The sequence below is a fragment of the Herpailurus yagouaroundi genome, unplaced genomic scaffold (assembly GCF_014898765.1).
Source record: "Herpailurus yagouaroundi ecotype Mexico unplaced genomic scaffold, PumYag 183, whole genome shotgun sequence".
Taxonomy (NCBI): Eukaryota; Metazoa; Chordata; class Mammalia; order Carnivora; family Felidae; genus Herpailurus; species Herpailurus yagouaroundi.
The window spans coordinates 1,144,647-1,168,466 of NW_024412414.1; the positions used below are offsets into that span (position 1 = coordinate 1,144,647).

Here is a 23,820-nt window from a genome sequence, read left to right on the forward strand (position 1 = left end):
TCTGCACAGTGGGGGGCGAGGGCCCGCCTCAAGGGTTGGTATGAGCAATCTAATTAACATTATAGGGTACACACAAGCCATGAAACACGGGAGTTCTCTCCCTGTCCCCGTTACTGACCTCGTTAGAAAAGTTTTCATAGATTAATAATGGTAACAACTCCTTTTGATGAAGTGCTGGGTGTCGGGCTATGCACGTTATAAGCATCGTCTCATTTAATCCTCACTACCCTCTGAGATGGTATGATCGTTATTCCCGATTTACAGAGGGGGAAACCGAGGCACAGAGAGGTTACCTGACTTCCAATGGTAAGAAGCAGGGTCAAGATTTGAACCCAAGCCGTGTTCTATGAACTTTAAAATTATTACCACTTTAGGGGCGCCTGGGTGGGGCTCAGTCGGTTAAGCATCCTACCCTTGGTTTTCGACTCAGATTATGATCTCACAGTTTGTGAGTTCGAGCCCCGCATGGGACTCTGTGCTGCTTGGGATTCTCTCCCTCTCTCTCTCTGCCCCTCCCCTGCTTGCTCTCTCTCTGTCTCTCAAAATAACTAAACAAATAAACTTTTAAAAATTAGTACCGCTTTATCCTCACAATAATCCTATGTGGTGGGTGCCATTATCATCCTCATGTTCTAGATGAGGAAAACGAGGCACAGAGAGGTTAAGGGACTTACCCAGGGTTACACAGCTCCTAAGCTCCTAGTCATGGAACCCCTCCAGCCTCCTACCTCCTCCTACCCTATGACAGTCTTGGGGAGTCACCAATGAAACCATTTTATTTCCTGGCGGTGGCTGCCTAGAGCAGTAAAAACTCATTTCACTCCGTGAAGAGTAAAAGCAAAAGTTCCTGCCACAAGTGACAGTCCCTCGGCCTCCCTGACTTTGCCAGATGATACGCATCCCTCCGCCAGCTCCCTCCACTCCAGGTCCCGGGTCTTCTCGCTGTTCCACACACCAGACTTGTGCCCACCCCGCGGCCTTTGCACCGACTGTTCCCTCTGCCCAGAATGCACTTCCCCAGACATCCACAAAACTCCCTCCCTCACCTCCTTCAGCAACTTGTGGAAATGTCATCCTCTCAGGAAGATCTTCCCCAATCAGCCTGTTTGAACTTACCCTGCACCCCACCACCACCTCCCACACCTCCATTACTCTGTATCTTTCTTCATGCACTCAACACCATCTAACAGATCTCACTTTTGTAAAAACTTAGTGATCTCATTTACTATCTTCCTCTGCCCACTAGGATGTCAGCTCCAGAGCGCTGGCGTTTTGGTTGCTGTGTCCCGGAAGGAAAGCATGGCATACGGTAAGTGTTCAGTAAATAATCTGGAATTCAATTCCCACTTACAGAGTAGGAGAAGGGGGATCAAAGAGGTGGCATGAGATTTTCAAAGTCATAGAATTGGAAGAGGCAGAGTGAGGATGCCAATCCAGGCCTCCCTGGATCCATACTGTGGCCTCTGTGGTGGAGGGCCTGGGGTTGCCCCATGGCCATAGCCCCTGCCATGCAGTAGGAGGTGAGGCCTGACAGAGGATCCAGGCAGTGATGGTGAGAGCCCCTCAGAGGAGTGGGCAGCCAGGCCACAGCAGAAGGACTACCCTTCCCAATCTCTACAACACACATGCATACCCTGCCTGAGCCTTCCCAGGCCCAAGCGATACTCACTGAGGCCCAGCAGGCCCTGGGAACAAAGACCACTTTGTGGCCAGGAGTCAGAGGGGAGTGAACACTGGGAGGGCTGGGGGTGGGGCTTCCTGCCAAAATCTGCATTCAGGCCTCCAGTGCACCCAACCCTGGTCACATCCCTTTCCGCAAGGGCTTAGGGTTAGTGGGTGGTGAACGAGGCTCCCAGGGCATGTGCAGGCAGGAGTCCATCGGGGACAGAGAAAGGGCACTGGGTAGTACATTCCACAGACCCCAACCCCAAGCCAGGCTCTCACTGAGGAGCTCTGCAAGTGGCCTGACTTCTTATAGCCCAGCCTTCCCTGCAAAATGTGCAGGGTGTATGGAGTGGCCACCTGTTGGCTATCCTTGTCTCCCCTGCTCCTGGGGAGGCCACTCGACCAGGCCTGGCCAGCCAATCAGAGGCCTAGTGATTGTTCAAGGGTGAGCATGTGATCCAAGCTGGGCCAACAAGAGCTGGCCCTGGGATGTTTGCTGGAACTATTGGAAACAGGTTCTCTTTCCTTAGAGACAACTGACCTGGTTGACCTTAAGCTCAAAGGTTATGGGGCCCTCTGGGCACCTCAAGGAAAGGAAAGAGTCTGCCTGGAAATGAAGATTGCCTAAACCAAAGCAGGGACCCAGAGTCCTAATGATGTAAACTGAGCACCTGGATCCCACTGTACCTAAGCTCCACCTTTGGACTTTTCTAAAAAAAAAAAAAAAAAAAAAAAAAAAAAAGCCTTAGTGCTGAACATCAAATGTGGCAGGTGTACTCAAGAGGCTCTGTGGCCTGGGAAGGAGTCTAGGGTGGGGGCTGCTGTGGTGAGGATGGGGGTCCAATAAGTCAACAGAGAGAGAAAAAGCCAGGGAGATGCCAAGATAAGTCTTGAATGCCAAGATAAGGAGCTGTGATCAGATCTGAGTTTTAGAAAGTTCCCTCCTAGGGCAGGATGGGAAAGTGGGGTGGAGGCTAGAAGGCCAAGAAAGAGACTGGGGCAAAGGTTCAGGCAGGCAATACTGAGACCTGAGCCTAGGTGGAGGCCACAGGCCCATGAGGCCCATGAGGTGAGGGAAGACAACCTCCCTGGCAGTGCTCCAGGGGAGGTCTCCAGGGCGCTGTTGCACTTGTGGCTCTGACCACTGGAGGACAAGGTCACCCCACTCACCTGGGCCTTAGGTCAAGAGGACAGATATACCCAGGCCAGGGGAGCAATGCCTCCATTTATAGTGTAGTCACCAGGAGGAAGCCGGGGCAGACCACACGGGGAACATCCCAGCTTTGCTACTTCTGGCTGTGTAGCCTTGGACAAGTCACTTAACACCTCCATGCCTCAGTTTCCCCAGCTGGAAAATGGAGAGAAAAATAGTACCAAACTCACAGTATTGTGCAAATTAAATGAGAAAATGCACAGAAAGAGCTTAGAACAGAGCCTGGCACAGAGTAAGATCTCAACAGCTATTAGCTACATTATTCATGTTATTATCTGGGGGTCGGGGGGTGATCCTGTCCCTGCCCCTTCCCAGGGGGGGGGTGGGGTGGGAGCCTAAGTTCACCGGGCCCTTGGAAGCAAGATGGAGGTAGCTGTGCCATAAAAGTCATCTGGGGCTAGTCCTGCTTGGACACTGCACTGTAGCTGTGGGGACTTGGGTGGGCCACCACCCCTCTCTGAGCCTGTTTCCATCGGTCCACTAGGATCACAGCCCTTACCCTCGGAACTATTTCAAAGAGGTACCATTAAGAGTATGTTGAGTGTAGGAAGGGATTGACAGGGGTAGTCCCAGGGCACTGAGTGAAGGAGGACCGGTTCCCGGCTCTTGATAAGCTCGGGCTGGGGTCGGGGGTAGGGCAGGAGCAGGGTTAGGAAGGTAGCCCAGCAGGAGAAGGCTGGAAAGACAGGCGGCCAGACGGACAGATGGAGCAACCATGTCTGCTCCAGAGCCCCTGCAACAGCGCCCATCCTGGGCCCACTTAGGAATGTGGAAGCTGTGTGATACCTGCCCCACTGCATTCCCAGGACCCCGGGGCTCCCCAGCCAGACCCCGGGCCCGGGCCGGGACTTCTGCCTCCTGCCAGGAGTGCAGCCTCCCGCCTACTGTAGGAGCTCCCTCCACACCACCCTGAGCTCAGCCTCTGCTCTCACATCTCTGGGCCGGGAGCTCACTCCCCCCAGCTGATGCCCATGCAGAGAGGGGACGCACCTCCCTGAGGCACCTCTGAGGGGCTGAGGGCTGCCCTCTGGAACTCCAGATCTGCCTGCTGCCCCTGCCGTGCGGGACAGGGGGCAGCCCGGGGGACTCAGTCCCTGGCTACAGGACAGCAGCCCTCTCATGGGCCCACCGGGGGCCGGGTGTCCCAGCCCTGCACTCTCTCAGGGCTCTGGGTCTCCAGGGAGTGGCCATCCTTGTCTCTTCTCTGGGCAGCAGTTCCGGAGGGTTCAGTCCCATCACTCTGCCTACAGGTTCCCATTACTCACCCGCCTCTCCAGGGGTCTCCCGGCTGAGCCCACACAGCATGTCTGCTATTGTCTCCTCGGCTGCCCACCAACTCCCTCGGGAGCCACGCTGCTCAGCCCTCCCTCACCCTCCCCGGGGAGGGGCTGTGGGAGGGAAGCTCACGGCTCCCACTGGCTGGGCACCGAGTCCACCCACTGCAGCAGGCGGCTCTCTGCTTAAAGGGGACACGGCCACTGTATGACTGGCTCCTGGATGTGGTTCTACACCCCCCGGGGCCCACGGTCTGAGTCTGGGTGGGGACCTCTGAAGATGGCATGTCTGGGTCCTCCCGCTGGGTCCCCAAGCAGATGTACCCTTGGAGCCAGTTCTGTTCCTAACTTGCTCTAGGACTTTGGTAAGTGACTGTTCTCCCCAGGCCTCAGTTTTTCCATCTAGAAAAGAGGAACAGTGCCTTCCAAACTTTTTTTTTTTTTTAAGTAGCAGATTCCAACAGAATCTCGCACAGAATCCCAGGACATAAGCCAGATAAAGTGCAGCCATATGCCAAAAAGCATTTGCAGGACTCAGCGTTAGAAATCCCTGAGCTCAGAGCCCCCTGGGGCTCTTCCACTGACATTCCAACTACCTCCTCCAGGCCTCAGTTTCCTTTTCTGTAAGGGAGGGCCTGGGGAGGATGAGCCCAGCAGCCTGCCCCATAGAGCACTCCCCCAGCCTTTGGGGAAGACAGAGTAAGATGGGCAAAGGATCCGCCTGCCTTGGGCTTGATGGGCAGGGGCAGCTGGTCAGAATTCCAGCCCCGGCTGGGCCTCAGCCCTGCACACTCCTACATTCCTCCACGCTAGCTCAGGACTGACTCTGCCAACCCTGATGGACACACAAGGCCCCTCCGCCCAGCTGCTTCTGCGCTCCATCCCACCAGTGTATGCGGGCACCTACTGAGGGCCAGACCCCGCAAAGGTGCTGGGAAGAAAGGGGGGTGATAGGGACACAGGGTATCAATAGCCTGTATGCCTAACTCCTGCTGAATGCAGAAGAGAGCAACACAGATGAGGTCCCAGCTCCCATGGAGAGTTTCCTGGATACATGGAAACAAACGGGGCTCCAGTTTGTTCTGTGTCCTGCAGTAAATGAAAATGTACAGTACCATGGTTGGGGACTGGGGGCTTCTTCTAGGTTCCTTCCCTTTGCCCACTTCCCAAGGCTGCCTTCTTCTTAGGGTGACTCCACATGTACCGCAGGGGGCAGGGTCCAGGTTCCAGGTCAAGCTCACTGGGCCAGAAGTGAGGCCAAGGACTCAGCCATTGAAGGGGTAGTGAGCACTGGGTCAGAGAGGGGGTCTGAATTGGGAGGAATTTGCTGGGAGAATCAAGCCAGGCAGGGAAGGGGGGGTGCAGGCTCTCAGGTTCGTCCATGGTACCCAGCAAGTGTCAGGACAAGGCTCTCAATGACCATGAGCAGGACGCTAAGGGCCACCTTGGGGTAGTCCCAGCTCCATACCAGGCAGGGACGTGGCCCTTCTCAGCCTGTGAACCGCCCTTAACAGACTCTCACCCTCTTCCCCTCACCCCTTATTTATAGCTCCCTGAGGGGCCAGCTGCATGGTGCAAGAGCCTTTAGAGCTACATCCGTCCCCTCTTGTAAGAAAATATTTGCTCGCCACACAGATGCATTTAAATGAGCGATGAAGATTGGCGATCTCTCTTCCTGCTCCTTTGGTATTTACTTTTGTGGATGAGAAGCTCCTGGAAAGGTCACGCCATGGGTTATGAGAGAGCTTCCGTGCGGTGTTTTTCTGAATGCCCGCTGTGCCAGGCGCTGGGGACCGAGACACCAGGAGACAGGTGGGAAACAGTGTCTTCCCTCTGCCCTCTGTCCCTGCCATCCCACTGAGCGTATTTTCCTCTTGATTTTATCCAAGAGTGGGTTTGGAAGCAAGTGCTGGTCCATTGTAGAACAAAGCAGGGTTTAAATAAATATCTGGCACAAAGGTTAAGTCACCTGCCCTAGATCTCCCAGCTATGAGGGTGGAGCCAGGTTCACACCTAAGAGTCCTCGGACTCGGTTTCGGCTCAGGTCATGATCTCACAGTTTCATGAGATCGAGCCCTGCTTGAGTTCGAGAAAAGCCTTGCTTTTCTCTCTCCCTCTCTGTGCCCCTGACTTGCGCTCTCTCTTAAAATAAGTAAATAAACTTTAAATTTTTAAAAAAAAAGAATGAAAGTCACTGCTGTGTGCCTCTCAGGATTTCAGGGGCTAGTAAAGGGTTCCAGAAGTGCAGATGAGGAGAAGTTGGCTCTGTTGGGGTTCCACCAAGGAAGCGTTTTGAGTCTGACTTTGAAAGATGAGAGGGAATGTGCCCAAGAAGGGAAAAGCCATTGCAGGTGTGTGTCGGGGAATGCAATCCTGGGTGAGAAATGAGGGGACCAGACAGGAAGTGCACGTGGAGCCAGGCTGTGAAGGGTCTACTAAGCCCTCCCAGGGGAGCTCCTCAGCCATGCAGACTCTCAGGCCCCACCCTGGCCCACTGAATCAGAATCTGCATTTGAACAAGCTCCCCGGGGCACACATAGAAGTTTGAGAAGTGCTCTGTTAGGAGTCTGGCTTTCATCCTGTAGGCAACGGGAGCCAAGGATGGTTATAGAGCAAGGGAGTGAGAAGGCTCTGTAAGGACCTCAGACCTGCGGCACCACCTGAGGGACAAGGGAGGGGGGCCTGGCAGTGAGCAGCAAGGGTCCCTTCTGGGAGCTGAGAGCAGGCGAAGCTGCTGTCGGTCCTGCTCCAAAGACGACCCCTCTCATCCAATGAACGCTGCCAAACTTCAGGGAAGCAGAGGGAAAAGGGGACAGATTGCTGGGTGTGTAAGGTGGCTAGAAGCCAGGCCTGCTAGGGATCCGGGCCGGCAGCAGCTCCCAGTCATGTTTCCAGCACTGTGAATGGGCAGACAGGAAGACTGGACAACCTAGGGGAGGTGGCAGGGCCACTGAGCCGGTGGGCAGATCCTCCATGGCCAGCGGAGGCCCTGACACCCCCACGTCCTTAGGTTTTGTAAGACAACTGGAAGATGGATTGCAGTGTGACCTGGGGCATGCGTCCAAGCCTCTGTGGACCTCAGCTTCCTCGCCATACAGCATACTCCCTAGGGTAGGGAGACCACATGTTAATAAGTCAGAAAGCACTGATCCGTCCACTTTCCCACCAAGACTCTCATATACCAATGTTGTGAAACAGACCAGAGAGGAAGAACTTGGAGGTGGCTGAGCACACAGGTCAGGTGCACCCAGGTTCGAGTTCTGGCTCTGCCACCCTTGAACGATGTGACTCCGGGCCAGTCACTTCTGTGAAGAGACTTGGAAGGGCTGCACAAACTGTGACTGTCCAGCACACATGACCTCTTCCCTACACGAAGCCAGGCCTGTGGGGCCCTTCTTAGTGTCTCTTAACAGGGTGCCCCTGGCATGATGCTCTCTGGCGTGTCAGGTTGTCCCTGCAGGACACCCTTCGGGACTCCTGGCACCCCTGGACCCCGCCCACCCAGGAGCGGTGACTGCCACAACTGGGACGGAAAACCGAGACCCAGATGGGGCCGTGTCTGGGGACCCCCACCAGCACAGAGTGGGAGCCTGGACCCCAGCCTCCACCCTTCCTCTCAGACCCCGGGGCTGAGTCCACCATGACCACAGGGGAGCTGTACCAAGCCCGCCAGCACCACCACCCTCCCCGACGGACAGCCGGAAATGAAGTCTGGGTGGGAACGAGGCAGAGACGGCGATTTGAAGACAAGACAGATAAACCCTTTATTGCTGTTCTGTTGCTTCTTCCTCCCCCTCTCCTCAAACCACCCCAGAGGCCAGGCCAGGACAATCGCGGCCCCCTGCCTGGTTGGTAAACATTTCCACGAGGTGGGTCCCCATTTTACAGCTGGGGAAACTGAGACCCAGCCTGCCCTTCCAGCAGCCACGGGCGAGGCACAAGTGACCCCCCTCTTAGGAGGTGCTGTTTGGCCGCAGTCCCCACTCCGGCCACACTGTTCCACACACACCCCCACTGTCCCTCAGCTACTCCAGGGCGGGCTAGGGAGAGCTTCGGGGGGTAGTGCCACGTCGGTGGGCGGCTCCCAGGCTGTGGCCCCAGACACCTGCCGGTTGCCAGTACCCTTCACCACAGCCTTCCTCCAGCCCTGGAGGGCACAGCGGCATGCCAGCCAAGGGGACCCGGGCGACAGGCCGTGTGCTCAGAGGGAAGGGGGAGGCTCTGGGATGTGAGAGGAACCACAGAACCAGGTGGTGCAGAGACTTTGTGTGCCGGGCCGGACTTTCAACGCTGTATACATCTTTCCTCACTTCATCCACAACACCCGCACTTCAGCGATGAAAAGCAGGGGCCCAGAGAAGGGAAGCCCCTTGCTCTTACTCACACAGAAGGTGAAGGAAGAACCGGGATCTGAACCCAGGTACTCCTGATGCCATCTGCACCAACACCCCAACCCCAAGCCCCCTGAGAAAGGCACACTCAGGAGCCCTCTCCCCAGCCCAGAGAGATACAGGAAGGACAAAGGACTGTGGGGGGGAGGGGGAGGGCCACACTGCTGCCCCTGGGGAGTCTCTGGGAATCTCCTAACTGGAGAGGGTCAAGAGGCACCAGCCCAGGCCTGGCTGTGAGTAGGGCATCTCCCTAAGGCTCCCTCTTGCCCTCTGTATTTCCCAACACCTGCAATGGCTTCCCTCCTGGAAAAGACGACATGAGGCCACAACCGTGCAGAGGGCCTCCCTGAGCCTCAGGTTCCTCCTCTAAAGTATTGATGAGATTGTCCATTCAAAGGATTCTTGTGAGAAACTCGGTGAATAAACAAAACACCTAGAAAACTATCAAGTACGGGGCCCACAGAGGTAGCTAGGGTGATCACAGCCCTGTCCTGTCTCTCTGGCCACTCACGCATTCAAAGAGTATTTATCATGCACCCACTACCAGCTAGAATCTAAGCTTGGCCTAAGCTTTCTGCAGTGAACAAAATAGGAGTAGAGCCTACCTCTCTGGCTGCCAGTTCAGGGGAGGGGCAGAGGTCAAAGGAAAAAAACACACAAGTATAGATACATAATGAGATGGTGCTGAGGGGAGCCGGGACAGCACTAGGCGGGGGGGGGGGGGGGGGGGGGGGGGCGCCTCTCAGGGCAGGTATTGTTCAGGCAGAGGTGAAGGATGGGAAGGAGAAAGGGAGACATCGGGGGCCAGTGCAGCTGAGGCTGGTGGGTAGACGAGGAGTTCAAGATTCTGCTTTGGGCATGAGGAGAGCTGCTGAAGGGTTTTTAGCAGGGTCTTTTGTGATCTTATTCCAAATGGTGGCCAGATGGAATGGGCTGCAGGGTCAGGATGGCATGGGGCAGAGGTGGGGACAAGAGGGGAGGAAAGCAGAAAGGCACCTTAGAGGCAGGAAGCCTGGAACCCCAGCGTCTCTCCTGAGGACACTGGGGAGCCATTGAAGAGTTTAGAGGGAGAAAGGGATAACTGCCTTAGAAAACAAACTTGACTGGGTGCTAAGAGAGTCACTGCACAGGATGAGGGCCTCAGCTGACCTCAGTCCCCCCCCCCCCCCCCGCCCCCCGTCATGCTCCTCCCCACAGAGTCTGCTCTGACTCTGCCCACCTGCCCTCTCACTGCCTTTCAAGCAAAGGGAGCAAAACATGGGGCACCTGGGTGACACAGTCGGTTAAGCGTCTGACTCTTGGTTTCAGCTCAGGTCATGATCTCACGGTTTGTGGGCCTGAGCCCCGAATTGAGCTCTGTGCTGACAGCACAGGGTCTGCTTGGGATTCTCTCTCCCTCTCTCTCTCTGCCTTTCTCTGTCTCTCTCTCAAAATAAATAAATAAACTTAAAAAAAGCAAAACATAAAAATAAATGGGCAAGTTGTCAGGGCTTAGCCCTGGGAAAGAGCAGTGTTATGCATTCCAACCTCAGGAGGTCAATGCCACCCTGGCAACGGCTCCTCCCTGCCCTGCCCCGGGGAGAACCCTGGGCTGGGTGTCAAAAGACCAGGTTCAAGGCCCAGCAACTGCTCACGCAGGGCCTACTCCATGCCAAGAACGTCATATGTGATGTCAGAACATCAGCATCTCTTGCAGAAGGAACTAAACCCAAAGAGGATCTGCTATAGGCCCAAACATAGCAAAGGGGGCCAAAGAGGAGGAGTCAGGGAAAGCTGCCTGGTAGAGGTGGTGTCTGAGCCAAGCCTTGAGGGACAAAGGAACCAGACACTCAAAGATGAGGAAGGAACAACATTCGAGACAGAGGGGACAGCCTAGGCAAAGGGCGGGAGGTAGAAAGGTGCACAGTATATGTAGGGAAAGGCACCAACCAGCATGGCTGGGGTCAGAGGACCCAAAAGAGCAGGTGGGCTGGGCCGGCAAGTGGGGCTGGGTCCCAACGCCACAGAGACCTGCTTTGGAGTAGGGAATGCACTGAATGGGGCATTCCTGGCACCGTGGCCACCACATGCATGACACTTAGGGAAGAATGGTCTCAAGCTGTCAGGAGCAGCGGGTGGAGCTTCTGCACACTGGAGCCTGATTACAGCGACACCCCCTGTATTTGATGAGGATGTGGGAGGGGAAGGCACCGCCCTCAAGCTGTGCCCTCGAGTGACAGAGTGGAGTAGGAGACTGAACTGGGGCTCAGCCTTGTGGCGAGCACTATGCCTGGAATCCCACCTTCCACGTTCTAGGTCAAGCATTACCCTTGTCCAAATGCATATGCCCCAGAGGAAAAAAAAGGTCTAACATGTACAAAGCACCTACTGGATACCAAGCACTTGATGTTTACTGTGCTGCAGAATCTTTCAAAAGCCCTGCTGCTCCCATTTGAGGAGAAACTGAGGTCCAGAGAGGAGAAGGGACTGGGCCAAGGACTCTAGCTAGTACAGGCCAAGGGACAGATTGTCAGAATCAGGTACTCCCTCCTCGGGTCCTTTACATGGGCCTTTCCCTCCTTCTGGAAGTCTCTCCCCACATCTAAAGATGAAAATCCGTACAGCCCAACCTAAATGCTGCCTCCACCAAGAAGCCCACCCTGACCACACCAGGTGAGTCCCCTTCACCTCCTCCCAGTCTTTCCACCGATGCATTTGCTCACCTGTTCTTTTCCACTAAACAGGGGCCCCCGGCTATCTTGCTTATTGATTTCAACCCTATATCCAGGGCTAAGCTCAGCACACAGTAAGTGCTAGGATAAATCAATGAAAAATAAATGGTGATTAGGCATAATCTCTAGATTGCTATGTTGGAAAAGAAAGCAATAATTCATCCCCTCTAACACATCAACACAGAAACGTTTTCTGTTGTTTGATATAGTTAGTATACCTCCACGAGTGGAAAGCTCACCACCTCCTAAGCAGCCACCCAACTCCTGAAGAGTCAAAGGATGAGTCGCTCCATTATCCTGAGCTGGAGCCTGCCTCTCTGTGGCTTCCTGTGGCTCCCTGGGGCACCCAGAACCCCTGCCCCAGGACTGCCCCGCATAGAGTCAGGGGCCCTGTCTGGACCCGGGCCATGGCCTCTGAGCCCTGGCAAGAGAGGGAGGCCACTGCTCAGGATCTGCATGTGGCTTCCACCGCATGGTCCCACGAGCAACCATCCCATCCTGAGGGCCTCCCCTGGGTGTGTGGCTGGCCACACATCCCAGCGTTCTGGGGCCATGCTCACACGTGCATCTTCAATCCCTATGGATTTCGGCAAGCCTTTACCTCCAGTGTGTCTGCACCAGGCCCACGAGGCTGGGATAATCACCTCTTTCCACAGATAAGGAAACTAGAGTCCAGAGGGGCAAGAGACTGAGGAATATGCAAGTGTCTGGCTCCAAAGCCTTAATCACAGTTCGGGAGCCACACGTTCTCAAAAGGGCTTTGTGTGAGAGCCTCATTTTATCTCGTGGCCTCCTGGTGGGCCTGAACATTGAAAGAGAACCCTGGAGGCAGGGGCTGATGGGGCGCCTCAGGCAGGGTGATGATCTGGGAAGGCCCACCCAAGGGTCCCGCACAGCTCATGAATATCCCAGGAGATCTGGGCAGCAGCTCTCCCACTGGGGAGTTGTGGGGTGGGGGGGCCCTGCAGGGTTGGGGGTGGGCCACTTGTTTGAGGACAAGGCTTGACACTGAAATTCCTGGGCCAGTGCCTTCTGCCTGCCAGCTGAGGCCTCCCACGGCTCACGGCCCCTCAGTGCTGTTTAGGAAGAACCACTGGGAGGTTGCCAAACCGTGTCCAGAACCGGCTGCCTACCTCTCCAGCGTCGCCCACCCCCATCCCCAGCATCACACAACCTGAGCCCTTTCCACCTCCCAGCCTTCACACTCATGGTCCCTCAGGAACGCCCCCTCCCTCATCCCTTACCTGCCTGGCCAAATGCTGCAAGTCCCCCAGGCTGCCCGCTGTCCCTTCCTCCAGGAAGCCTTACCTGATCCTCTAGCTGCTGATGCCTCATCTGGGTTCCCAATGCCCTCGGGCACCTCTAGGTCCCACTTCTGTCCACTCACCAGATGTCCCACCCTATTTGCCCATCTATCCCCAGATGAGCCTGACACCAAAGTGGTGAGGAACAATCTAGACTGCCCTTCCAGCCTGTTAGCATCGCCTCCTCCAGCAGTAGTGCCATGGGAGCCTTAGCAGAGCCCTGGGTTCAAGTCCTGATTCTACCTCTGACTGGTTGGGTGACCTTCAGCAAAAGTGGCCTCAACCCTCTCATGTGTAAAACAGGGGTGCACGTATGGGCTGGAGCCGGGGTTGAACCTGTGGTCCCTGGGTGCTATTTCAGCTCTGACCTCAGCTAACCTGGGACCCCCTCACCCCAGTCTCTGTCTGAGACTCAAGGATCCCCAACCTTTTCCAAATCTCAAACAAACCTTCCTCAACAGACTCATTCTGCAAACGGGGCACCAAGACTCAGCAAGTGGCAAGGACCTTCCCCAAGGTCACCCACAGGGACCCACTGCCCCAGTTGTGCGGCTGTGAGAGGTTGCTGAGTGTGTGGCCTCCCTTGGCCCGCCTTCCTGCCCACACATCTGCTTATGAGTCACCATCACCTCGGCCAAGACGGCGAAATGTGGGGACTGGAGACAGAAGGTCAGCCCAAGGAGAGCAAATGGGTGGATGGGGGGAAGGCAGTGAGGGGGCTTCCAGCCACTGGAGAGCACAGCAGGGGGCACAGAAGGGAAACTGAAGCCAGGAAGAGCAAGCACCCGCTGAAGGACCCCAAAAAGTAGAGTCAGCCTCAGTCTCCGGTCTAATGGATGTTCTTTCTGCTCCATCAGGCCATTTCCCCAGGAAGGGAGACAGGGCCCGCAGCTTTCACAATTATCCGGGCAATTAAGACAGGCAGATGGTCCCACTGGACTGAGCATTCAAGCTGACAAATGGAGACAATGCTGGGACATTAACTGACAAGATTGGCACTAGTTCTGGTGGGTGACATGGGCAAGGTGAATGTGCCATCAAGACGGTTCACTGCCCGGAATCAGGAAAGGGCCCAGCCTGCTCAGACTTCCCCACACCCTGCCTGGGCTCAACTCTGGGCTCTTCCCTGCAAGAGGGACACACACAGGCTGGGACATGGACAGAGATGGTGACCAGGTGGGGAGGGGTGAGAGACCCTGAGAAATGGGGCCCCTTAGCCTGGAAGGGCAATCTTGGGGAGGCACCAATGCTGTCTCTACAGGGCTGTCTTGGGGCAGGGGGAGCAGAGGGAGGGCGGAGAACCTTGAGGGAGCCTGGGGAAGACAGACCAGCAGCCACATGCTGGGAATGCCACAGAGGGGTCCCTTCTTGCTGGCAGGGCGGCCAGATAACTGACCACTGAGAAATGCCCCTGTGGTGAGACATTTGGGCTTGGAAGTCAGACTGCCTGGGGGGCAGGGGCAGGGCACAGATTCCACCATCTCCTTCCTAGCTGTGTGACCTTGGAAAGTCACTTCTTCTTTGGACCTCAGTTTCCTTACCTGCAAAACGGGGCAATTTAGTTCATAACTCACAGGGTTGTTGTGAAAATAAGAAAGTACATGTGAAGTACTCAGCATAGCACTTGACATACAGTAAGTGCTCAATAAATGCTTGGGGAACAAAGAACAGGACCAGAGGTTTGCACTTTATCTCTGCCTTCTTGATAAAAAAAGAAATCCGTGGTCTCTGAGACACTGCAGTTGATCTAAACTTCTGGTGCCCTCCCCAGTCTGGGCATGGAGGAGGGCAGAGGCCTAGGAGCCGGGAGCTGTTCAGGCACTGGAGGGAGGGGCTGGCTTCCCCATTGGGAGTCAGATGTGAGACCCCAATGCAGCTGCTGCACTGTGAGAAATGCCAGGAGCCGGATGTGGAGGCGAGATAGAGAGCCTCATTACAGAGGGGAAGGAAGGAGTAAATAATTCATCACAGATGTGCACCATGGAGGGGGTGCAGGCAGAGAAAGCTCGGGAGGGTGAGGCACAGTCCCTCCCTGTGCCCAGGAGGTGCCATGTAGCCAGCAAGAGGGATTCCTGTCCTTAACCTTGGGATAACCTTGTTATCCCTAAAATTGCCCACTGCTCCTCTAATACATCCCCTCTCCTCACCCGGGCCTGGGAGGCCAGATAATAACGCCCTTGCTCAGAACCTCTTTGAGCCCATACCCTCTGTCCTCCTTCAGCCCCTCTGCTCTAGCCTTGCCAGCCTGGGAACAACCAACATGTTCATACCTCAGGACCTTTGCACTGGCTGCGGCCTCTGCCAGCCACATCTTCCCCTGGATAGCCATGTGGCCTCCCTCACCTCCATAAAGGCTTTGCTCTAATGTCACCTCGGTGTGGCCCTCTCTGAAGACACCACTTAAAAACGCACACACTACCTACATACCCCATCTCCTCTTTCTTCGTTATTTTTCTGCACACACGTATCACCGCCATACATTTTCCTCGCTTTCCCGCTGCTAGAATGTCAGCTCCAGAAGGGCCCGGATTTAGGTCGATCTAGTTCCCTACCGTATGTGCCCCTGGGGCCTAGAACAGTAGTTCCAGCACACAACAGGTGCTAACAGATACCTGTTGAAATCGTGAATGGCAAAGCATAGTCTACTGCCTCAACATCCATCAACTCCACCTACCCTAGAGCCCTAGCTCCCTACCTCTCACCTGGACCCCACCCTAGTCCCCTCCCTGCATCCTCACCTGTAGTCTGCACTGTAGCCAGAGCCTATGTTAACACAAAAAGCTGTTCTCCCCTCTCTCCTGCTCAGGGACCTTCCATGGCTCCCACGGACCTCTGGACAGAGTCCAAACTGCATAACCTCCTGCCTCCTCCACCCTGGCTCCCTTCTCTCTTTACACTCTTCACAAAGTTCTCAGCTCCCTGAGGCAGATCTTTGAAGCTTCAGATATTTGTGCTAGCTAGTCCCTTTGCCTGGCAAACTCCTATTCATCCTTAAAAACTCCGTTCAGGGGGGATTTCCTTGACCTCCCTCAAGCAAAAGCATTTCTTTCTTCTCCAGGTACCGAGTGGACCCATCCACCCCCACCCCCACCCCATCGCACTGAAGTGCCAACATCATCTACACATCATTTCCTCCTCCCCCAAGCCCTCTGGGTCAGGAACTGCAAGTGATCTCCTTCGGGGGCCCTGACACCTAGCACTCTGAAAATTTCACCTCAGTTGTCCTTGCAGCCTACCCAAGGAGGAAGGCTCTAATATTAACTCTATTTTACAGACAGGAAAACTGAGGCCCACTAGGCCCAGTTGCACAGCTGGGATAAATCCCTGGCTGTTGGCTCCAGGGCCTGTGCTCTGTATATCCTTCCTCCCTCACATCCACACACAGCAAACAAAATCCCTCACTCTTTGAATCAAACATGACCATTTTATGCCCGCAAAGGCCCAAGCACAGCCCCATAGGAAACCTTGATCTGATAGCCCAGAATCCTCTGGGGTGATGCCATCATTATGCCCAGGCTAGGAAAGAAGGCACAGTGGCCTGGGAATGTCTGTGTCCTCTGCAGGCACTGGGGTCCAGGACATGCATGTTAGAGTCAGGCCAGCGCCACAGGCCCCTCCCCACCCCCGAGGGCTCCGTTTCCTCACTGTCCCGATGCGGACATCCAGACACTGTCAGGGCTGTCTGAGATGGAGCAGGGCCGTGTTTCCATCTGTGCATGCACGTTAGGTGCTTCCTCTCACCTCGGACCCCTGACCAAAATTGGGGAAGCTGAGTCAGGACTGAACACCTCCTATCTCCAGTCCCGGTCTGGGCGGGGAGTACAGCTCACAAATCTGGGCAAAGCCTCAAATCCCAGTCTGAGGGACACAGGAGGGGTCTCATCTGGCCGCAAGGCCCAGAGACCCCCACCCTTAAACAATCACAGGGTAAAGAACTTAAGGGCCTTACCCAGAAAAGATAGGGGACAGGAAGGCCTGCTAGAAAATACCGGCTAGAAGTGGGAAGATGTGCCCTTAGGCATTAAAAAAAATGCTTTGGAAACATAAACGGAAGAAACACCTCCCCTTCCTCCGATCTTCCCCCCTTGAATCCTTCTCCCTTGAGCTTTTACATTTTCACAAATGGATGAAAACAAGTTCCCTGTGCCTCTGACAGAGCCCCCGGCAAAGAAGTGGAGAGATGTCAGACAGGAGCCTGGCACACGCCAGCACACCGTGTGCCCCCAATTGGGGTGCGCTCCCCACTCTGTTTTGTTACAGGTCTGCTGGTCCCAGACACCACCCTGGGGTCAGTGGTGTGCGTATGGCTGGGGTGGGAGTAGGAAGCGAGTGGCTACATGAAATTCAAAATTACCAGGTGCCTACTGTGTGTCAGGCTCTGCGCTAGTCTTTCCCAATCATCACGGCAATCTCAGAAGGGTGGTCTTTCCTGGGTCCATCGTATAGAAGAGGAAACTGAGGTTCTGAGTGGGCTGCACAGGAAGGAAGAACGGGGATAGCATTTGAATCCAGGTGGGCTATGGATAATACAAGTACTTTCTCCACCTCCAAGGGGGCAGAGCCTGATCCACAGTATTTAGTTGGCTGTTCTCCAAAACCCGAGGACAGCCCGGGATGTATCTGTCTATCCCTCCGGCCTAGGAGGATCCCACCCGGTTCTCGGGGTCTGTGGACCTGAAGAGGAGGACAACAGCCTTGACGGGGCAGGGGACTTCTCCCTTGGAGGCGGTCCCAACACAGGAGTCCCTGGAAAGCCCCAAAGGAAACTCTGTTCCTGATACTCTCCAAGTTTTTCCTGCTCTGTTGTATGGAAGGGACTGACAAAGGCGTCTACATGTCAGACCAGCAGCAGCCTGAGGGCAAGTACAGAGCCTAGAGTCCCTCTGATACCCCCAAAGACCCTACTACCTTACCCTTTGACCACTCCTCAGGCAGCCCCTCTGTTTGTAGGCTCCTCCGAGTCCAGAAAATGTTCATGGCAGTTAGGAGAGCTGGCTTGAGAGAGCCTCTGAGTGTTGCCTGTGTAGCCTAGAGCAAGCCACTTAACCCTTTCTGTGCCTGTTTCCCCGTCTACACAATCGGGAGAAGGACGGGACCAACCCTGCAGAGCTGTTGTGAGGAATCACTAAGTGAATGTATTGCCTGGCACACAGTGGCACTGAATTAATGTCACTGACTGTTTCTCTTATTAACAGCATGATTATTCTTAGTTCTGAGGCCGGCAACATAAAAACTGTGAATCCACCGTCTCCCACCTCCCCTCCATGTTGTCGACGGACAGATGGCAGCACAGGGAAGCCACAGATGAAACCTAGGGTCACACAGCTTGGGCAGCTTGACTCCCAGCTGGACACTACTCTGACCCCGACTCACCCCTCAGCCTTTCCCCCCTCCCGGGCCCCCTCCTGGAGCCGCCTGTGCAGGATGGGGCTTTGCACACAGTGGGGCTCAGCACACACTCCATGTCACCCAGGGTCAAGTCTTGCCTCCACCCACGGCCCCCCGGCCCTGAATGCCCACACACAGCCCTTGGCCCCCCCCCCCCCCACACACACACACGCAGCAACCCTGCCGGCCCAGCTCGACCAAGACAACCTCATGCCCCAAACAGAAGTGAAAATAAAGGCCATCAGCGACATGCCATGTGAGGGGGACAATGAAAGGGACTGTGACACAGGAAAGCAGAGAGGAAGAGAGACAGTCAGATGCAGACAGGGACCATGAGAGAGAGAGAGAGAGAGAGAGAGAGAGAGAGAGAGAACAAGACAGAAGGGGAGAGAAAGACAAGGAAAAAACAGGTTGGGGCAGAGAGAAACAAAGATGAGAGAGAACCAGACAAAGAGAGAGACAGTAAGAGGCAGAGAACAGAAAGAGACAGAGGCAGAGAGAAAGATGGAGAGACAGAGGACAACAATCTGAAAACAATATGGTCCATGAGACTAGATTAACAATTAAAAAAAAAAAAGATGGACAGAGAGACTCCGCCAGACAAAGAGGTGGGGGGTGGGGGCGGTGCGGGGACAAACCGTCGAGAGACGGAGAGGTGCAGAAGGCAACAGAGCCGGCTGGGCAGAGAGAAGCCAGACACACACACAGATTCAGAAAGAAACCCGGAACAGAAGCGAAGCCCAAACAGTGCCAGAAGAGATGGGGTGGAGGCAGAGACGGGGCAGGGAAGGAGGCCCCAGGTCCCCAGGAGCCCTCAGCCTCCGCCTTCCAACAGGATCGGGTCCAGCCGCCCAGCCCCTGGGCAGGCAGCCCGGCTGCCCCCTGCCCATCTCCCCACTCAGTACCTTTGGGTCGCCGCCTCACCACGCCCAGCCGCCACTTGAGCGACACAGCCAGCATCAGCCCCTCGGGGCCCTCAGGGCCCAGGGCCAGGGACACGACCTGCCCAAGCCTCCCTGCGCTCCTGGAGCCAGGCGCTCCTCTGTGCGCTCCGCTCCGGAGCCGCCTGTGCTAACTGGCAGAGGCTGGGCGCTCCCAGCCTCCACCCTCCCGAGTTGCTAAAATAGATAATCCTCCCCAGAGCCAGCAGCGGTGGCATCGGCAGTGGCATCTGTGGCAGCAAGTCCCTTCCTCCACCGCAGCCCCAGCTAGGGAGTGAAGCACCAGGGTGTTCCGAACCCTGAGGCAAACCTTCATGGGGCACCCGGGCCCGAAACCACAGTCTTCTTTCTCCCAAAGCGCTCACCTTGCCTACCCCTTCTTTTGCCAAAATCTGCAGATTCCCCTCCTTCTGCCTTCCCCAGGCGGTGCTATTTGATGCCCCCAGGCTTTGCACTTGCAGGGCCCTCCACCTCAAATGCCTGTCCTGTCTGGCATGGCACCATTGAACTTCTCTGCCTGGGAAGGTCTGCTCAGACTTCAGAGACCCCTGATCGCCGGAAATCCTTGCTATCGGGTCTCAATAATGCTTTCCGTTCATACTAGGTTGAAGCTGACTATCCACCCCTGAAACTGGGAGCTCCCTGAAACAAGGATAGGGTCCACCTGTCCCATGTCCCCTACACTCAGCACAGGCATTCGATGGGGTCGCTGGTGCATAATGATGAGACGTAGGCCCTGCCTCTTCACTCCTTATCCTGACAATGACTCTTGTCTGTAACAGAGAGAATCCACCCGGCTGGCTGACTGAGTGGAATGGATGGGAGTAATGAGGAGTGCTCCGGGTATTCAGCAAGAACTCAATAAATGCATCTGGTATCCCTTCCTCTTGCTGAACAGAAAAGCTCTGACCTAGCAAACAGTGAGGGCAGGAGTCAGAGATCACAAGTCTCTGGAGACCTGAGTTCGAATCCTGGCTCAGTGTGCCCCACTGAGCCTGTTTTCTCATCTGACTGATGGGGCTAACAGTTCCTGTCTCTCATACAGTGGGGCCTGTATGAGCCTGTGCACAGAGCACTTAATTGAGTCCTGGCACACAGTAGGGGCTTGATAAATAATAAATCACAACTATTCATATTATGGTTATTCTACTTGCAGCCCAACACCTGTGTATGAGTGGAGACAGGAAATCCATCCAGGTGACGGCCCGGCTAAGGTCAGACAAGAAAGTCAAGAATCCAGTGCTTTCCATGCACATCTTAGTTAAGCCTTCCAGTGCACCAGGGTGGTCCTAGGATCATCCTCACTTCCCAGATGAGGAAACAGAGGCTCAGAGAGGTACAAGACAGCCTCAGGCTCACACAGCATGTAAGTGGCAGAGTCTGATACCAGCTGCCAGACTATGCCACCACCGCAGCCAGGCTGTTAGGGAGCTCTTGTTAAACCCCTACTGTGTGCCAGGCTCTGTACTGAGCACCTGCCGGCTTTGCCCTGCCCAGAGCCACGCAGACTATTAAGCAGCAGAGCCAGGGCAGGAGCCCAGCCAGTCCGAGTCCAGAGCAAGAACTCTGGCCAAGAACGAGGCTGCCCCCCACCTCCGTCGCTGCCTTTGGTGAGAAGATAAATGGCCCCAGTGGTTTCAGGCACACGTGGAAAGTACAATAAATAAGGATGCACAGAGAGGGCATTGAGGCAGCAGGGGCGGGGGGCGGGGGGGTGGCAAGATCCAGCAGCCTGGCCTAGGAGGGTTTCCTGTCACCAGTATACCCTGGAGGATGCCCTGCAAGTGTCCCAGGCCCCACAGGCCAGAGCCACACATGGATAGAGAGGTGGGTCGGCCAAGCCGGAGCGTTGACACTGGGGTCACACACACACACCTGGGGACGGAACCCAGCTTGGAAACCCCCTGCCCGTGTGGCCTTAGGTAAGTTTCCCTTGGTTTCCTCAGCTGCAAAATGGACACAGTGACCGCACCTCACCTGCCTCCAGGACTGTCATGGGTCAGATGAAGAAAGGAAGCTCTCAGGGCAGGGTGGGACAGGGAGCCTGAGGATGTTAAATGGCCTGGAGAACAATCACAGGAGTGTGTCAAGACCTTATATGTTGTGAGGAGGAAATAAGATAGGGTGAACATAAGGGCGCCTGGGTGGCTCAGTCAGTTAAGCATCCGACTTCAGCTCAGGTCATGATCTCGCGGTTTGTGGGTTTGAGCCCTGCGTCGGGCTCTGTGCTAATAGCTCGGAGCCTGGAGCCTGCTTTGGATTTTGTGTCTCCCTCTCTCTCTGCCCCTTGCCCATTCCCTCTCTCTCTCTCTCTCTCTCTCTCTCTCAAAAATAAATAAACATTAAAAAAAAAAAAAAGAGGGGCGCCTGGGTGGCGCAGTCGGTTAAGCGTCCGACATCAGCCAGGTCACGATCTCGCGGTCCGTGAGTTCGAGCCCCGCGTCAGGCTCTGGGCTGATGGCTCAGAGCCTGGAGCCTGTTTCCGATTCTGTGTCTCCCTCTCTCTCTGCCCCTCCCCCGTTCATGCTCTGTCTCTCTCTGTCCCAAAAAAATAAATAAACGTTGAAAAAAAAAAAAAAAAGATAGGGTAAACATAAAGCTCCCAAAACAACCCCTGGCACACAGTAAGCGCTCAATAAATACTACATGTAAGCATTCTCATTAAGAGAGCTGTTGGTAGGTGTAGCAGAGGCCCAATTTCAGTTTAAGTGGAGTTCAGGTTTAAGAGATGGACCTCGGTGCCTCAGGCAAACGAGCAGGGCAGGTGAGCCACCACGGAGGCCCCGGGAAAGAATTTATCTTAAAGAAAAGGAGCCAAGAGAGGTGAGCACAAGACAAGAGTCCCTATGAGTGGGCCTGTGTACATTGTGGTGAGCCCCGGAGGGAGGACTGCGGGAAGGAGTAAGTTTATTTCCCCATCTCTTCCCAAGTTCAAGGCCTCATCTTGAAGACACAGGATACACCCAGAAGTCACTCCAGCCCAGCTGCTCGGAGCTGATTTGGGAGGTGGCTCCTTGGGTCCCAGAAGACCCAGGTCCTCCTGAGAAGCTCGCTGGCTCTGTGCTCGGTGCTATACCAAAAGCAGAGCTGAGGAGGACACCACCCCTGCACACTAAGGGCTCCCGGACTGTAGGTGCTGCTTCTCTCTGAGTCTCTTTCCCATCTGAACCCAGGGGACAGGAATGTGCACCTCCTGGGGCCCCAGGGAGGAAACAATGACTCCACTTATCAGAGCATAGTAGGTGTTCAATAAACACCTTTCCCCAGGCGCAGGCCAGCTTCTCCAGGTGGTGAGCTCTCCGACAGCTGGCATCTGCGGGGGCCCCCCGCTGTTCTGCCTCCTGCTCCTCTTCTTCCAGCAGTACCACCCATTTTCCCCGGGGAGCCCCTCCGCTCCCCGCACTCAGTGTGGGGAGAGCTGGCGCCACCGCCCATCCCCCCAAGGAGAGCGCTTGACCCAGAGCTTGGCGATGGCACACTCCCACCCCACCCCTGGTGGCTGGCTCAGGAATGAGCACATGGCCCAAGTCGATCCAATGAGAGATTATTCTGGGACTTAGGATGAAACTACTCAGAAAGGGAAATTCCTTCCCCCCTGAGGGGGCCGTGGGTACAGAAAACAGCGTGAGTCTGGAGCTGCTGGTGGCAGAGAGAAAGGGGAGGGAGGACTGAGGCTGATCACACCCTGATGATGTGGTCCTCTCAGCACCTGGAACCCACCACACCTTAAGTCGGCAATATCCCTTTCCAGTTACTTTAGCCAATAAATTCCTTTCTCTGCTTAAGCCTGTTTGGGTTGGGATTTTCGTAACTTGGACCCAAAAGAGTCCTGGCCGATCCAGTGCCTCCCTCCTCTAAGAGTCCCAGATTCCAGCACAGACCGGGGACTCAGCAAATGCACAATGAGGGAATGATGAACAGAACATGGAGAGATATGTTCATATCTCCAAGCTGCCTTCAGGGCCGGTCAGGGAGGCAGTGGAAGGAGGCCTCAGCTGCATGATGGGTTCCTAGCCTCCAGTGAGCAGTTGGCCTGGCAGACAGCAGAGTCCGCAGTCAGGAATGGATATCTGGGGTTCTGGTTTCCAGGCGCTTAACGCTTGTCTGTTATCTCAGACACACCTGCCAGGCACCTCCCTTCTGTGGCCCCCAGATTTTCACAGGGCTCCTTTTGCAGAAATGGCAGCCACAGGGACAGTGTGGGAGAGCACAGGACCTCTCAGAGGAGAGGAAACCAGGGGTGAACACCAGATCAGCCCAGAGGGAGAGTCAGGAGGCCTGAGCTCAGGTCCAAGCTGGCCGTGGACATCTGACCCTCTCAAAAATGAGCGGACAGAACTCAAAGATGGGCTAAGAGAAGGACACCAATCACAGAGGGATGCAGACCAGCCTCTACCCCTCAGATTCTGCCTTTTCCATTCCTTCTCAGCCTCACAAAGCCCCAGAGGCCAGGGCTGTTGCCACACCCACCTGCTACCAGAAACAAATTAGCATCTCATCAGACATGCCTTTAATCTTCTTGGGGCTGGCCCTTTCTTCCCCGTGGGCCAAGTGGTGACATTTCTGCCTCCCAGCTCTACTCATCTAAGTAAGACAGAGGCCCTGAGGCTCTGCAGGCAGAGGAGGGGTGGGGGTGGGGCAGACCCCTCTTCATTACTTCTCCAGGCTCGGGGAGGGGGAGGACAAGGGCCATCTATCCATCCATTCACTCATTCAACAAACATTTATTAAGCACCTTCTGTGTGCCAGGCCCAGAGGTATACAGCCATGGGCAAAATCAAGCCTTCATGGATATTCTGGGGGGGGGGGGGGGGCGGGCAGAGAAGAAATGACAAATGTAATAATTAAGTAAATTTGCAGTATGTTAGAGCTGAAACATGCTAGAAGTAAATAGAGCGGGGTGAGGGGTATCGGGGCACAGAGGGAAAGTAGT

The 23,820-nt window shown here is 55.2% G+C and overlaps 1 protein-coding gene across 5 annotated transcripts in view; it reads right to left on the bottom strand.

The window, feature by feature from the left end:
• The window catches only part of GRIP2 (glutamate receptor interacting protein 2), a 58,490-nt gene extending 39,469 nt beyond the window's left edge, over positions 1–19,021 (bottom strand). For 2 of the 5 annotated variants that reach the window (XM_040491875.1, XM_040491879.1), the window contains exon 1: positions 18,852–19,017. In XM_040491875.1, coding sequence (XP_040347809.1) covers positions 18,852–18,906 — 55 coding nt within the window. In that variant the 5' untranslated portion in view covers positions 18,907–19,017. Of the gene's footprint in view, positions 1–4,143; positions 4,276–18,851 lie in introns of those variants that run through there. The other 3 variants (XM_040491877.1, XM_040491876.1, XM_040491878.1) reach the window with 3 other exon arrangements.
• Between the last annotated feature and the right edge of the window lie 4,799 nt (positions 19,022–23,820).